General features: G+C 39.6%; 1 protein-coding gene across 1 annotated transcript in view; it reads left to right on the top strand.

Annotated features, from left to right (window-relative positions):
* Nucleotides 1-12,384, top strand: part of GLDC (glycine decarboxylase) — a 52,926-nt gene that overhangs the window by 19,029 nt on the left and 21,513 nt on the right. The window contains exons 5-14 of the mRNA XM_075726461.1: nucleotides 1,743-1,820; nucleotides 2,525-2,672; nucleotides 2,939-3,135; nucleotides 5,671-5,767; nucleotides 6,893-6,998; nucleotides 8,059-8,198; nucleotides 8,958-9,038; nucleotides 9,598-9,695; nucleotides 10,253-10,337; nucleotides 10,429-10,470. Of these exons, the coding sequence (XP_075582576.1) occupies nucleotides 1,743-1,820; nucleotides 2,525-2,672; nucleotides 2,939-3,135; nucleotides 5,671-5,767; nucleotides 6,893-6,998; nucleotides 8,059-8,198; nucleotides 8,958-9,038; nucleotides 9,598-9,695; nucleotides 10,253-10,337; nucleotides 10,429-10,470 (1,072 nt within the window). The remainder of the gene's footprint in view (nucleotides 1-1,742; nucleotides 1,821-2,524; nucleotides 2,673-2,938; nucleotides 3,136-5,670; nucleotides 5,768-6,892; nucleotides 6,999-8,058; nucleotides 8,199-8,957; nucleotides 9,039-9,597; nucleotides 9,696-10,252; nucleotides 10,338-10,428; nucleotides 10,471-12,384) is intronic.

The raw sequence follows: 12,384 nt of genomic DNA, 5'->3' as shown, positions 1-12,384 counted from the left end.
TATATGAAGTACATGATGGGGGCTGGCAGGCTGGAAAACAGCTTTGCAGAAAAGGTCTTTGGGGGTCCTGGGGGAGACCAAGTTGAAAACGAGCCAGCAGTGTGCTCTGGTGGCAAAGGCGGCAAATGATACCCTGGTCTGCATTAGGAGGGGTGCTGCCAACAGGTCAATGGAGGCGATCCTTGCCCTCTCCTCAGCACTGGTGAGGCCACACCCTGGAGTACTGTGTCCAGTTCTGGGCTCCCCAGTACAAGAGATATATGGACATACTGGAGAGAGTCTAGTTGCCCTGCCCATGGTACCAGCCCAGCTGCTGGAACCTAGACACACACCTGCTCCAGCCGCTACCACCACAGACACACAGGCCCCTATGGCTGAGGTGCTGCTCCAGTTCCTGGCACTGAAGTCCACTCACTCTGGTCACTCCAGTTGCTGCGCCATGAACATGTGGATCCTCCATGGTCTGACTGCAGTTGCTGGCACCCAGACAGCCATATACACCCAACCCCCTCCCAGAATATAGAGTCCCATCACTGATGAAAAGAATCAGAAATTAATTTAACAAGAAGAGAGGAGAGACTGCACTAGTTGGGTGACCAGCAAGTATTTATGTATGACTGGCCCTGTTTACCCCTTACCACTCTACTTTCCTACACTTTTTCCTCCCGGAATCACTTAGGTGTATCACTTTTCCCCTAAACATCTCATAATAAGCCTTTGCAATCCCAAAATGCTCTTCCCCTGTATCCCATAATGTCTGCCTCCCAGGTGGGGCCCAGACAGTGTGTCTGCCTGCATTAATGAATTAATTTGAGTTCCCACCTGCCTTGGGGCCTCTGTGCTTCTCTGTGCTTGTGAACATAGCCTGATGGCCTGACAACTCCTGTGATGGGCCTGGAAGCAGCAGGGACAGGGTGCCCTTTGGGCTCCCCCGCCTGCCATTGCCTTTCTGGGGGGGTGCAGAGGAGCTTTTATCGCATAACCTAACACTCTGTGGCATGAATCTCTTGTGTCCATGAACACTGAATTTAAGAATTGTTTTCTTCCACTAGTGATTAAAAGGACCTTTAAAAACCAGTGAAGTACATCAGTCCTAAGTTGCTAAAAGTGAAACTCTTACTGGTATATCCAAACTTACTTTCAGGGATCTGTACTGTAGGGGCGTTTGAAAGGGATCTGCAAATCAAACGAAATCTGAGAGATGATTGAAGGTCACTGGACGACTGTATATCTGGAAGGAGATTACACAGCAGAGACTTTGTTGCAACTGTTTAGTTGTTCAAAGCATCTGACATGAAAGTCTGACATGAAATCACGTTTACCAGAGAAAACTAGGCAATTGTCTTAGTCTCCATTTTACTACTATGATGGCTCATGTTTGGTTATCCAGGGCAACACTGAAAATCTGTATTAAAAGAGCACAGTTGTATTCCTTTGAAAGAGTATGTGTGTATGGAGGCATTCCTGCAGCTTCTTAAGTTGGCTTCTTGTTCTGTTTCATAGCCTGTTTTAATTTTTGTCACATATGAATCTCATCTGAGTGTCTGAAATGAACTTTCTTATTTTAAATGGACCAGAACCTTCATTCAATCTTACACTTCATTTGATTATGATAACCAAAATTTACAACTGCCTTTTAGCTTAGGAAAATTCATATTTAGAAAACCAATTAATTTTATTTCCATGGAAAACAATATATTCTTGATATGTAACTCTTCTTTTTTTCCTTTTCTTTTTAACAGGCACAACAAAAGAAGGAAGTTCTATGTAGATGCTCGATGCCATCCTCAAACTATAGCAGTGGTCCAAACTAGAGCAAAGTAATGTTTCTCTCCACGTTCCACCATATCTTTTCCCTTACACCGAATCATTTTTCATCCACACCTCTTCACCATATACCTAACATTTCTGGAATATAGGATTATGCTTTCTTTGTAAAATAGAAGCAGAAATAGGTTAACATTTGGCATTGCTTCTATTTTTCCATTCAAATACAACTGCAAAGTAATTAAAGATGTTTAAAAAGAGACTAAATGTCTGATAAAAAGAAAATATTTAATTTCCCCTTACGCTGTTTGTGTAAATATATACATTTGGGTCACTGAATTCAGTCTGGTCATTTTTTTAACTAGGAAATTAATTCCCCTAGATAGAAAAACTTCTCTTTTAATGAAAGCTAAATCCATTTTACATTTACAGTTTAGAGTAACCATGTTCTAAAAATGTCATTTGGTTCTCAAAGATAAACATGCTAAAGCAGCAAAATGTTGATATCAAGTAGCTTCTGTATCCTCTGCTCTGCTTTGCTCCATGTTTCTGATGATGATATCAAATGCAGTTATTCTTCAGTACTATATACCATGACATGAAATTTTCTCAATGTTTAGCACTGCAAAGCTGGTTCAACTCTCTGTATGTTAAAGAAAAAAGTCATATATGCATCCATGAAAACATCATATTAAGTATCACTCCAAGGCAGGAAGTGGTTTGAATATGTTGTCTTCTGCATGTTTTTGTTTTCCAGTTATACAGGTGTTATTACTGAGCTCAAATTACCCCATGAGATGGATTTCAGTGGAAAGGATGTCAGTGGAGTATTATTTCAGTATCCAGACACTGAAGGGAAGGTAGAAGACTTCTCTGAACTTGTTGAAAGAGCTCATCAGAATGGGGTAAAGTAAATTTTATTGGTCTCACAGATTTCAACCTGATGCATCAAAGAGACATAGTTATGGAAACTAAGTGTTACATGACATACTGTCTAAAGTATTACTCTTCAGTTCCATGCAACTGATAACCATTACAGCCATTACAACCATTGCACCTCAGCTCTGTGATGAGGTGGATGGATGGAACTGTTTGAAGCTGTATCTTATTCAAACTTAGCTCCCGTTCCCTCAGAAAAGAGGCTGACTGCTCTGTGCATGTCTGTTCTCAGACTCTCTCCTGCTGCGCTGCTGATCTTCTGGCTCTCTGTATCCTGAAGCCTCCTGGAGAGTTTGGGGTAGATGTTGTCCTGGGTAACTCCCAGAGGTTTGGCGTGCCGCTCTGCTACGGGGGACCCCATGCGGCATTCTTTGCTGTCAAGGAAAATCTAGTGAGAATGATGCCGGGCAGAATGGTGGGTGTTACAAGGTAAGGGCTCCCTTTGCCGTTAGTGTCTTCAGCGAAAATCAAAATGAAACACACTGTGACTGTCTTGTGCAGCTTTTATGAATAACAGCTGACCATGGTGTTGTACTGAACACATCTTTTCTTTAAAACTGGGAGAATAAAAGTTGCCTTCAATATTTAGGAAGCAAGCTCAAAGAATGGCATTTCTGTGGAATGAAGCTGTGAACTATCTATAGTGATTGCTGCAATGTGTAATGAAGAGATAATCGAAACAGCAGAGAGCATTAATTGTGCTGGCATGAGGCTTTGCAAGCAAACTTAGTCTTCTTATTCTGTACTGTTATACCTTTTTCTCTGACATCCAGTCATTAAAAACATAAATGGGAAGAAGTAGAAAATTCAATGAATCTCCCAAATAATCAAGAAGGAACTTAATCTAGTTCAAATTTTAGTCAAGCTTAAACAAAGCAGAGAAGTAGTGTGCAAAAACTTACTCTAATTCTTGTTATTTGTGACATATTTTGAATTTTGACAAGGTGTCTAACTGGGAATAGTAGAAATGCAAAGTAATTGTCACTGGAAAGACTGTATATCTTTGGCACAGAAGCTATTCAGAAGTACTTCAGTAACCAAAATAACTAATGACATTAACAGTTATCAATAAGCTTAGAAATATTTCATTTGTATAGTAATACTCCTTCAAATATATTTTTAATCATCTTGCTTATTCTAAGGGTATCCATAGGCTTTACTCATAGTTCTGAAATCTGATCCCCAATTCAGATTTTGATCAGAAGTCTGGTACAATCTTTTACAAAAGAACAGTAATTCTATTTATCAAGGTCACGCTACTGCTACTCTGTGACTACGCCTAGTTTAATATTTTTAATCTGCTTTCATCTTTCTGCATCTCAAGAAATTTGGAAAAGAAAATGTTAAAATGGAAAAAGCTATGGTACTTTCTCAATGCACCTTCCTGCTATGGATTTTTTTTAAGTTTTTGATCACAGAATCACAGAATGATTGAGGTTGGAAGGGATCTCTGGAGGTCATCTGGTCCAACCCCCCTGCTCAAGCAGGGTGACCTGCTCTAGCAGAGTGACCTGGCTCTAGCCAGTAGCCCAGGACCATGTGCAGATGTCTTTTGAAGATCTCCAAGGAAGGAGACTCCACAGTTTCTCTGGGCAACCTGTGCTAGGGTTCAGTCACCCTTATAGTGAATAAGTGTTTCTTCATGTTCTGGAGGAACCTCCTGTGTTTCAGTCTGCACCCACTGGCTCTGGTCCTATCACTGGGCACTGCTGACAAAAGCCTGGTTCCATCCTCTTTGCACCCTCCCTTCAGGTATTTATATACATTGATGAAGTCCCCCCTAAGCCTTCTCCAAGCTGAACCATCCAAGCTTTCTCAGCCCCTTCAACATCTTTGTGGCCCTTCAGTGGACTCTCTCCAGTACCTCTGTATCTCTCTTGTTCTGAGGAGCCCAGAACAGGACACAGTATTCCAGGTGTGACCTCACCAGTGCTGAGGAGAGGGCAGGGATCACCTCCCTTGACTTGCTGGCACAGCTTTGCCTAATGCAGCCCAGGATACCATTCACCTTCTTTGCTGCATGGGCACATTGCTGGCTTATGTTCAACTTGGTGTCCGCCAGGACCCCCAAGGTCTTTTCTGTCAAGCTGCTTTCCAGCTGGGTGGCCCCCAGCATGTACTGGTGCGTGGGGTTCTTCACCAGGTGCAGCACTTTGCTCTTTCCCCTGTTGAACTTCATGAGGTTCCTGTCAGCCCATTTCTCCAGTCTATCAAGGTTCCTCTGGATGGACTGATGATAAACTATGCTATATAGTCAAAATCCCCAAACAACTGCTAGAGTAAAAATGATTTAAATATCATATAACTGGTATGCAAGTACTTGGGGCAAGTAGTCTAGCTATTCAAACCCCCACATATGTACATATATATATATGTATACATAGTTTGTCCCTTTCATTTTGTGGCTGTTCTGAAAGTTTTCATAGTTTTAAAGGATATTAGATTGGGTCTTAATTCTCCACTTTTAACATGTTAGGAACCCTACAAAAGGAACTCTTAAAGGATGGATTGACCAGAGCCATTTCAGTTATCTCATACAAAGCTGTTGGAAGGGTTATCTTTATATACAAACTCAACATGCTCTTACTTGACATCATTAGAAAAGATGCTGCTGCCTTAGTGTTTATTCAAATTAAGTTGTGGATTACTATTCAGTTAAAATAGTTGCAATAATTTGTGGCATTTTAAGGCAAATACCAAGTTTTGGTGTAGTATGCTTAGAAAATTCAGTGTGCTCTACCTGACCAGACACATTTGTCAGTAATGATGTAAATAGAAATCTAGAGACTTTAGTCTCACTCTCTGCTTGATATCACAGCTGTCCTGACTTACGCTTTATTCTCCCCAGCACCTTTCTGTCTCTGAGGACACATAACTAGTTTCAGGTTAGCACACATAGAACCCAATGTCTTAAATTACTGTAATTTTAAAGTAACAGAAGCAACATTTTCACTTGTGACATAGAGATGCAAACGGAAAGGAAGTGTACCGGCTTGCTTTGCAAACACGAGAGCAGCATATCAGGAGGGATAAAGCTACCAGCAACATCTGCACAGCACAGGTAACTTTTCATGCTTTATTTTCAGCAGTAGAAAGGAAGAAGTTAAGCCATAAGATTATAGTTCTAACATCACAGTAATTTGAATTAGCTTTACTTTCAGAGTTTTTACTAGAAAAATTAAGAACATTGAAATATTCTGGTGTCTGTGCATTTGTTTTGAGTCCTTTGAAAAAAGGAACCCTGCTTGAAAAGGGCATATTAGTATCTATTTACTTCAGTAAATACTTTAGCCCTGAATTCATGCAGTGTCATGAGTCCATGTGTCTCATAGGGTGAAAGCCACTGAGCAGTGCTGTGTTTGTTATGAATGACACAGATTTCTTAATAAAACAGAAGGGAATTCTAATGATCTGAAATTTCTCACTCAAGGCAAAGAAAATCCATTTTTAAATTCTAAAACTACTTGTTCAAATTGTCACAACTTATATTTTTGTCTATGTGGTTTGATGGAAAAATATGACGTTGCCAAAGAGCTATCTTTATAGGAAAATGCCATGATTAAGTAAGTAATTATCAAAAATAGTTATCTTCAGCATGCCTCCACAGACCTTCAGCCAGACAAGTTCAAAATTTTTTCTGCTTCTATCAATGCTTTGCTCATGCTGTTAAAGTTGTTCCAGATTTTGAGGAGGGATTATTAATACTAAACTGAGCTCAATTACTTAGTATTCATGAGATATTCCATAAATGTTTTATACCAATCTTAAACAATGAGTATTTCTGTGACACTAGCTTTACTTGAGAGTCTTTGAACATCTTTGTTGCAGTAGTTGAATTTAAATTCATGTTAATTGCTGACACAGTTACATTTCAAAGGGCATTGAATTCATAATCAGTGCTTACAGTTTCATAAAAGTATTTTGCCTTTCCCGCATTTCATTTTGTAGGCAACATATAATCAAGTATAACATCAGCTAAGGGTATGTGGTTGTCCTTGGGTGCTAAAGAAAATTTCCACTAGACTAACATGACATAGTCTTTGATAATAACAATAACAGTAACACCACCACCACCACCACCACAACAATAACAATAACAACAACAACAACAGCAGCAGCAGCAACAACAACAACAACAATAACAATAATGATAATAATGATGTCCTAAACTGTATTTGGATCCTAGGCTCTTCTGGCTAACATGGCAGCCATGTTTGCTGTATACCATGGGTCTGATGGATTAAGGCATATTGCAAGACGCGTACACAATGCTACTCTAATCTTGGCTGAAGGTGAGTATTTAATGTTTGCAGAAACTGTTCTTAAATCCTTACACCTTCTTAAATAATACATCTTCTTAAATAAACTTATGGGGTTTTTTTGCCAACTGATGTTTGTTCTCTCAACTCTAGAGAGAACATTTTAAAACAAATTTCATAGCTAATGTTTTTGTGTACTTCTGATAATGACATCTAAGAATTAGGTATCTGTGGTATTAGCTTGCAAGCATTACTTTGTTTCCTTGGGAAACTAACAGAAGTCTCTAGATAGTGAGATTCAAATGCTGTTTTCCAGTTGCAAGCTCTGTACTTCACTTACTGGACCATCCTAGTTTACACACAGAAATCTGCACAGACTATTAATAACATAGCAAAAATAAGTAATAAATGAGATTAAAGAAATAGGAATATTTCAGTTAAGTTGGGTGGAGTATCATACCTGCTATGAACACTGAAATCCCAAAGTTTAACAGCTGTCTGAAAGCACAGAATCTGTAGCAGAAAATAATGATTGCAGCTGGACTATGTGGTCTGCTAGGTTTTCTTCACTGGCATGACTATCATCGCTGTCAGAAGGAGCTATGCAGAACTGGAATGCTGAGAATTGAGGAATGATTGCCACAATTATCCGTGCTTTATTTGCCAGCTTAGCTGGAAGACCTTTTGCTGCTGTGAAAAGCACTAAGACTCTAAAGTTTGTTATGGCAAGCTCCATGATGGTTAATATCCACTTATATAATAAAATTTTGCTTTCCAGTCTTGTGATTTTGTCCTTATTACATTCATATACCAATTCTGCTACTGTATATATTACAAATTTGATGCATCAGAAGGATCTTCCCTAGACTCAGTCTGCATTATTAATTAGGTCTGAATCTGATTCAGATGCATTTCATGCACAGTGACATTTCACCAAAAAGCTAGTGATTTTGCTGCTCTATACACAAGGGGAATATTTTGCTTTACTATGTAAAAGCATTTACTTACAAGATTAATAGTGTAGTTACGCAAGTCATGTGTAAGCAAGCAATACAGTAGGCAGCTAATAGAATTAACTTACTGTTTTTTATAGGTCTCAGGCGAGCTGGTCATAAACTACATCATGATCTGTTCTTTGATACCTTGACGATCACATGTGGATGCTCAGTCAAAGAGGTTTTGGACAGGGCAGCTCTGAGAAAGATAAATTTTCGGATTTATAGTGATGGCAGAGTAAGCAACTCCCTAAACCTTTCCAAAATTTTGTAGCTTGATTTTTTCTGCATTAAGTTTCTAGACATTACATGTGCTAAACAGAATAAAATTATTTAAGATGGCTTGTAATTTGCTCAGATATATCAGTCAATTATAAAGATAATATAAAGAATGACATTGTTAAGTGATGTACTGAACTTACAGAATTAATCATTGTATTTTCTTTTTATGCCTATTTAAAAAGATTATCTAATTGTTTCATGTTAAATATGCCACTAAGGGCTAGAGTGGAAGGACTCTAAAACTTACTGAGAAAATGCAAGGTGACCTCCAGAATTCAGGTCCTGTGGCAATGTTTAAAGACAGATTGAACTCTAAACCACATTTTTGTAGGCACTAAAGACTTTTGACAATGTCTAACATGTTCTGTAAAATGGGATAGGGGGAGGGGGTGGTCTAGCAAAATGGGCAATTTTCCTATTAAATGGAAAACGCGTAGAAACATTAGAAGTGAGGTCACAAGTCTAGAAGCTTGTAAGCCATCTGGATTGGATGGTTTAGCAGGGGAAAGGTAGGAATTGGAAAATTTTATGTAAATAAAATGAATTTATTTATCTATTACGTAAAATGAAGTGACATTTACATATTTTTGGGTAGGTTGATTTTTTTTCTTTTTTTCCCTCCTGTGTTTCTGGAATATTTTTTCTCGACCAGAATAAATATACTATGCCTCTGGAGTTAAGAGCTTTGAGTAATTGCTGTTGCTTTTATCCATAGCTTGGAATATCACTCGATGAAACTGTAAATGAGAAAGACCTAGATGACATATTATGGATTTTTGGTTGCGAGTCTTCAGCTGTAAGTAGACAATAGATCATACAGGTTAAATTATCTGAATGTTTCAGAAGTTTAGTGAAAAGCAAAACTGCTCTTGAGACAGTGGGTGTCTATATGATGACCATTTGTTAAATACTGAGAATTTCAGATCCTCTTTTAAAGAAAGAGGCAGTATGAGATAACAATGTTTTATGTAACCAAGTAATGTCATTTTCTGATTGTGACACTTAGTCCTGTCGGTCAGCTTGGACACCCCGCGTTTAAGGTTTTACTTGCTTTGTGAGGGTTAGGCCATGGTGCTCAATTATTTCTCTCCCACTGGAATTTTTGTTGCATGTCATTAGTGATTAGCAGCAATACTTCCAAGATGAGGACTACTGAGACATCTGTACCCAGTTTTAATATAATGATGTCATGCTAGATATCTACAGGTACGTATGCTAATAAAGTTTTTTTTTTTACCTAAAGTGCTCATTAAATCTTGAGGCAAGCTGGTGGTATAAGCTAGTTCTGATGAAATTGACTGTGAAAAGAGATATTTCTATGAAAATATTTGACTCCACGTTTCTTTGTGTCAAAGGAGCTAATTGCTGAGAGTATGGGCGAGGAAACCAAAGGCATCCTTAGCACCCCATTTAAGAGAACTTCCAAATTCTTGACACATCAGGTTTTCAACAGGTTTGTGAAATGGCTGTATATCTCATGTTTTAATGCAATCTGAAAGTATCTCTTTTCAAATGTAGTACTGAAGTCAGTTGAGGATGGTTTTGTAGCTGTATTCACACAGTCACAGTTACTCTGAAATAATCTATTTAGTAGCATTTTTAGATACCTTTCACGTTTTAAATGAGCAAAACAATAGTCATGGTTACATAGGGGGTGTGCTTTTCCATTAATCTGCTACATTGTACAAGCTAGTAGTATCAGCAGTACAAGGAGTAGTACAGTACAAGGAAGAGTATCAGCAGTACAAAGACCAAGTATCAGCAGACTTACTAGAGCCCTTATACTCCATATTTACTGATAGCATTTCTGAGTGAGTGATGATAGGCATTTTTCATCCACATTGCTATTAGCAAGCATAAAGTACTGATTTGGAAAGAAGTATCCAGTATATATTAAAAATTATCCTCAGTCTTAATTCTTTTTTTATGGCTTTTACTATGTTAGAGCACAGATCAACCATCTGGTGTAGCTAATCTGCTTGCCTTAACACCACATTTTGTGTTCTCCAGCTATCACTCTGAGACAAATATCGTGCGGTACATGAAAAGATTAGAAAACAAAGATATTTCCCTTGTTCACAGCATGATTCCTTTGGTAGGTATTTACCAAAAAGAGAAAAAAATAGGTACTTACATACTTATTTGTATATTTCAATAAATACTAACAAATGTGTTTGTATTTTTAGGGGTCCTGCACGATGAAGCTTAATAGTTCAGCTGAACTTACAGTAAGTTGCAATAATACTGTCTTACTTGAGACCCACATGAGCAAACTATCTAGCCAGTGTGATTGTAGATGGGTAAAGATTGCTTTTGGTCTAGTAGTCCAACTGAGGAGGCAGTTTCAGAAGTAGGTAAAGTCATCAGGTCCTTTTTCTGCTAGGAAAAAAGCTCCAAAAAGCACAGTAGGAGTGCAACAACAGGAGAGTGAGTGGCTTTGAAGACTCCATTCTGAAAAAAATAATTAAAATAATTTTTGGAATTAGGTATCACAGTCCTGTTCCCTCATGTGGTGTTGCAGTACCTAACTTCTATCTGCTTTACAAATCTTACAATCAAATCCTCAGAAATACGGAAAGAGTCAGGTGGGACTGGCAATTCATGCTTCTTTGTCAGTTCGCTGTTTCTTAGGAGAGCACTCCTTTTCCCCAGGTGAGGAGCTGGAGTCCCCAGATACCTTCATTTTTCTAGATCGTAGCAAATGAAGCAGAGCCTTAACTAGGCTGTTTGGATACCAAATGACTTTTTGACTCTGAATGAGCTTCCTCTTTTCTCTCCCTGTTGACTTCTTGCTTTGATCTTTCACTAGGTTTCCTTTCATAGAATCGTAGAATGCTTTGGGTTGGAAGGGACCTTTAGAGATCATCTAGCCCCCACACACACTTTGTCCCCTTTTTCTCACTGCCTTCTCTATGTCTTCTTCCTTCGCTGTTTTCTGTCTTGTATATTCCCTTCTAACTAAAATGGATAGCAACAAAACTGTGTGAAACAAACTAAGTGTTATGTACTATTCCACATGACTCCTCTCTGTTTGCCCTGTGATCTCACAGCTCTACATAAGGGTAGATGACCTAGAAGGAGAAACTAAGGATTTTTAAGCATCTTCTGAATGTTAAAAACAAATGTTACTGGAAATCATAGAATCATTTAGGTTGGAAAAGACCTTTACGATCATTGAATTCAACCGTTAACCTAATACTGCCAATTCCACCACTAAACCATGTCCCTAAGCTCCATACCTACACCTCTTTTAAATACCTCCAGGGGTGGTGACTCAACCACTTCCCTGGGCACTCTGTTCCAATGCTTGACAGCCCTTTTGGTGAAGAAATTTTTCCTAATAACCAACCTAAACCTCTCCTGGCACAACTTGAGGCCATTTCCTCTTGTACTATTGCTTGTTACTTGGGAGGAGAGACTGACACCCACCTCACTACAACCTCCTTTCAGGTAGTTGTAGAGAGCCATAAGGTCTCCCCTCAGCCTCCTCTTCTCCACACTAAACAACCCCAGTTCCCTCAGCCGCTCCTCATAAGACCTGTGCTCCAGACCCTTCACCAGCTTCGTTGCCCTTCTCTGGACATGCTCCAGCACCTCAATGCCTTTCTTGTATTGAGGAGCCCAAAACTGGACACAGTATTCCAGGTGCGGCCTCACCGATGCTGAGTACAGGGGGACAATCACAATCACCTCCCTGCTCCTGCTGGCCACACTATTCCTGATACAAGCCAGGATGCTGTTGGCCTTCTTGGCCACCTGGGCACACTGCTGGCTCATGTTCAGCCGGCTGTCGACCAACACCCCCAGGTGCTTTTCAGCCAGGCAGCTTTCCAGCCACTCTTCCCCAAGCCTGTGGGGTTGTTGTGACCCACGTGCAGGACCTGGCACTTGGCCTTGTTGAACCTCATACAGCTGGCCTCGGCCCGTCGGTCCAGCCTGTCCAGGTCCCTCTGCAGGGCCATCCTACCCTCCAGCAGATTGACACTCCCACCCAACTTGGTGTCATCTGCAAACTTACTGAGGGTGCTTTCAATCCCCTCATCCAGATCATTGATAAAGATATTAAACAGAATTGGCCCCAGTACTGAGCCGTGGGGAACATCACTTGTGACCGGCCGCCAACTGGATTGAACTCCATTCAC

The sequence above is a fragment of the Pelecanus crispus genome, chromosome Z, assembly GCF_030463565.1.
Source record: "Pelecanus crispus isolate bPelCri1 chromosome Z, bPelCri1.pri, whole genome shotgun sequence".
Classification (NCBI taxonomy): domain Eukaryota; kingdom Metazoa; phylum Chordata; class Aves; order Pelecaniformes; family Pelecanidae; genus Pelecanus; species Pelecanus crispus.
The sequence above is the reverse complement of the archived record's forward strand: the minus strand, read 5'-3'. Positions and strand labels throughout refer to the sequence as shown.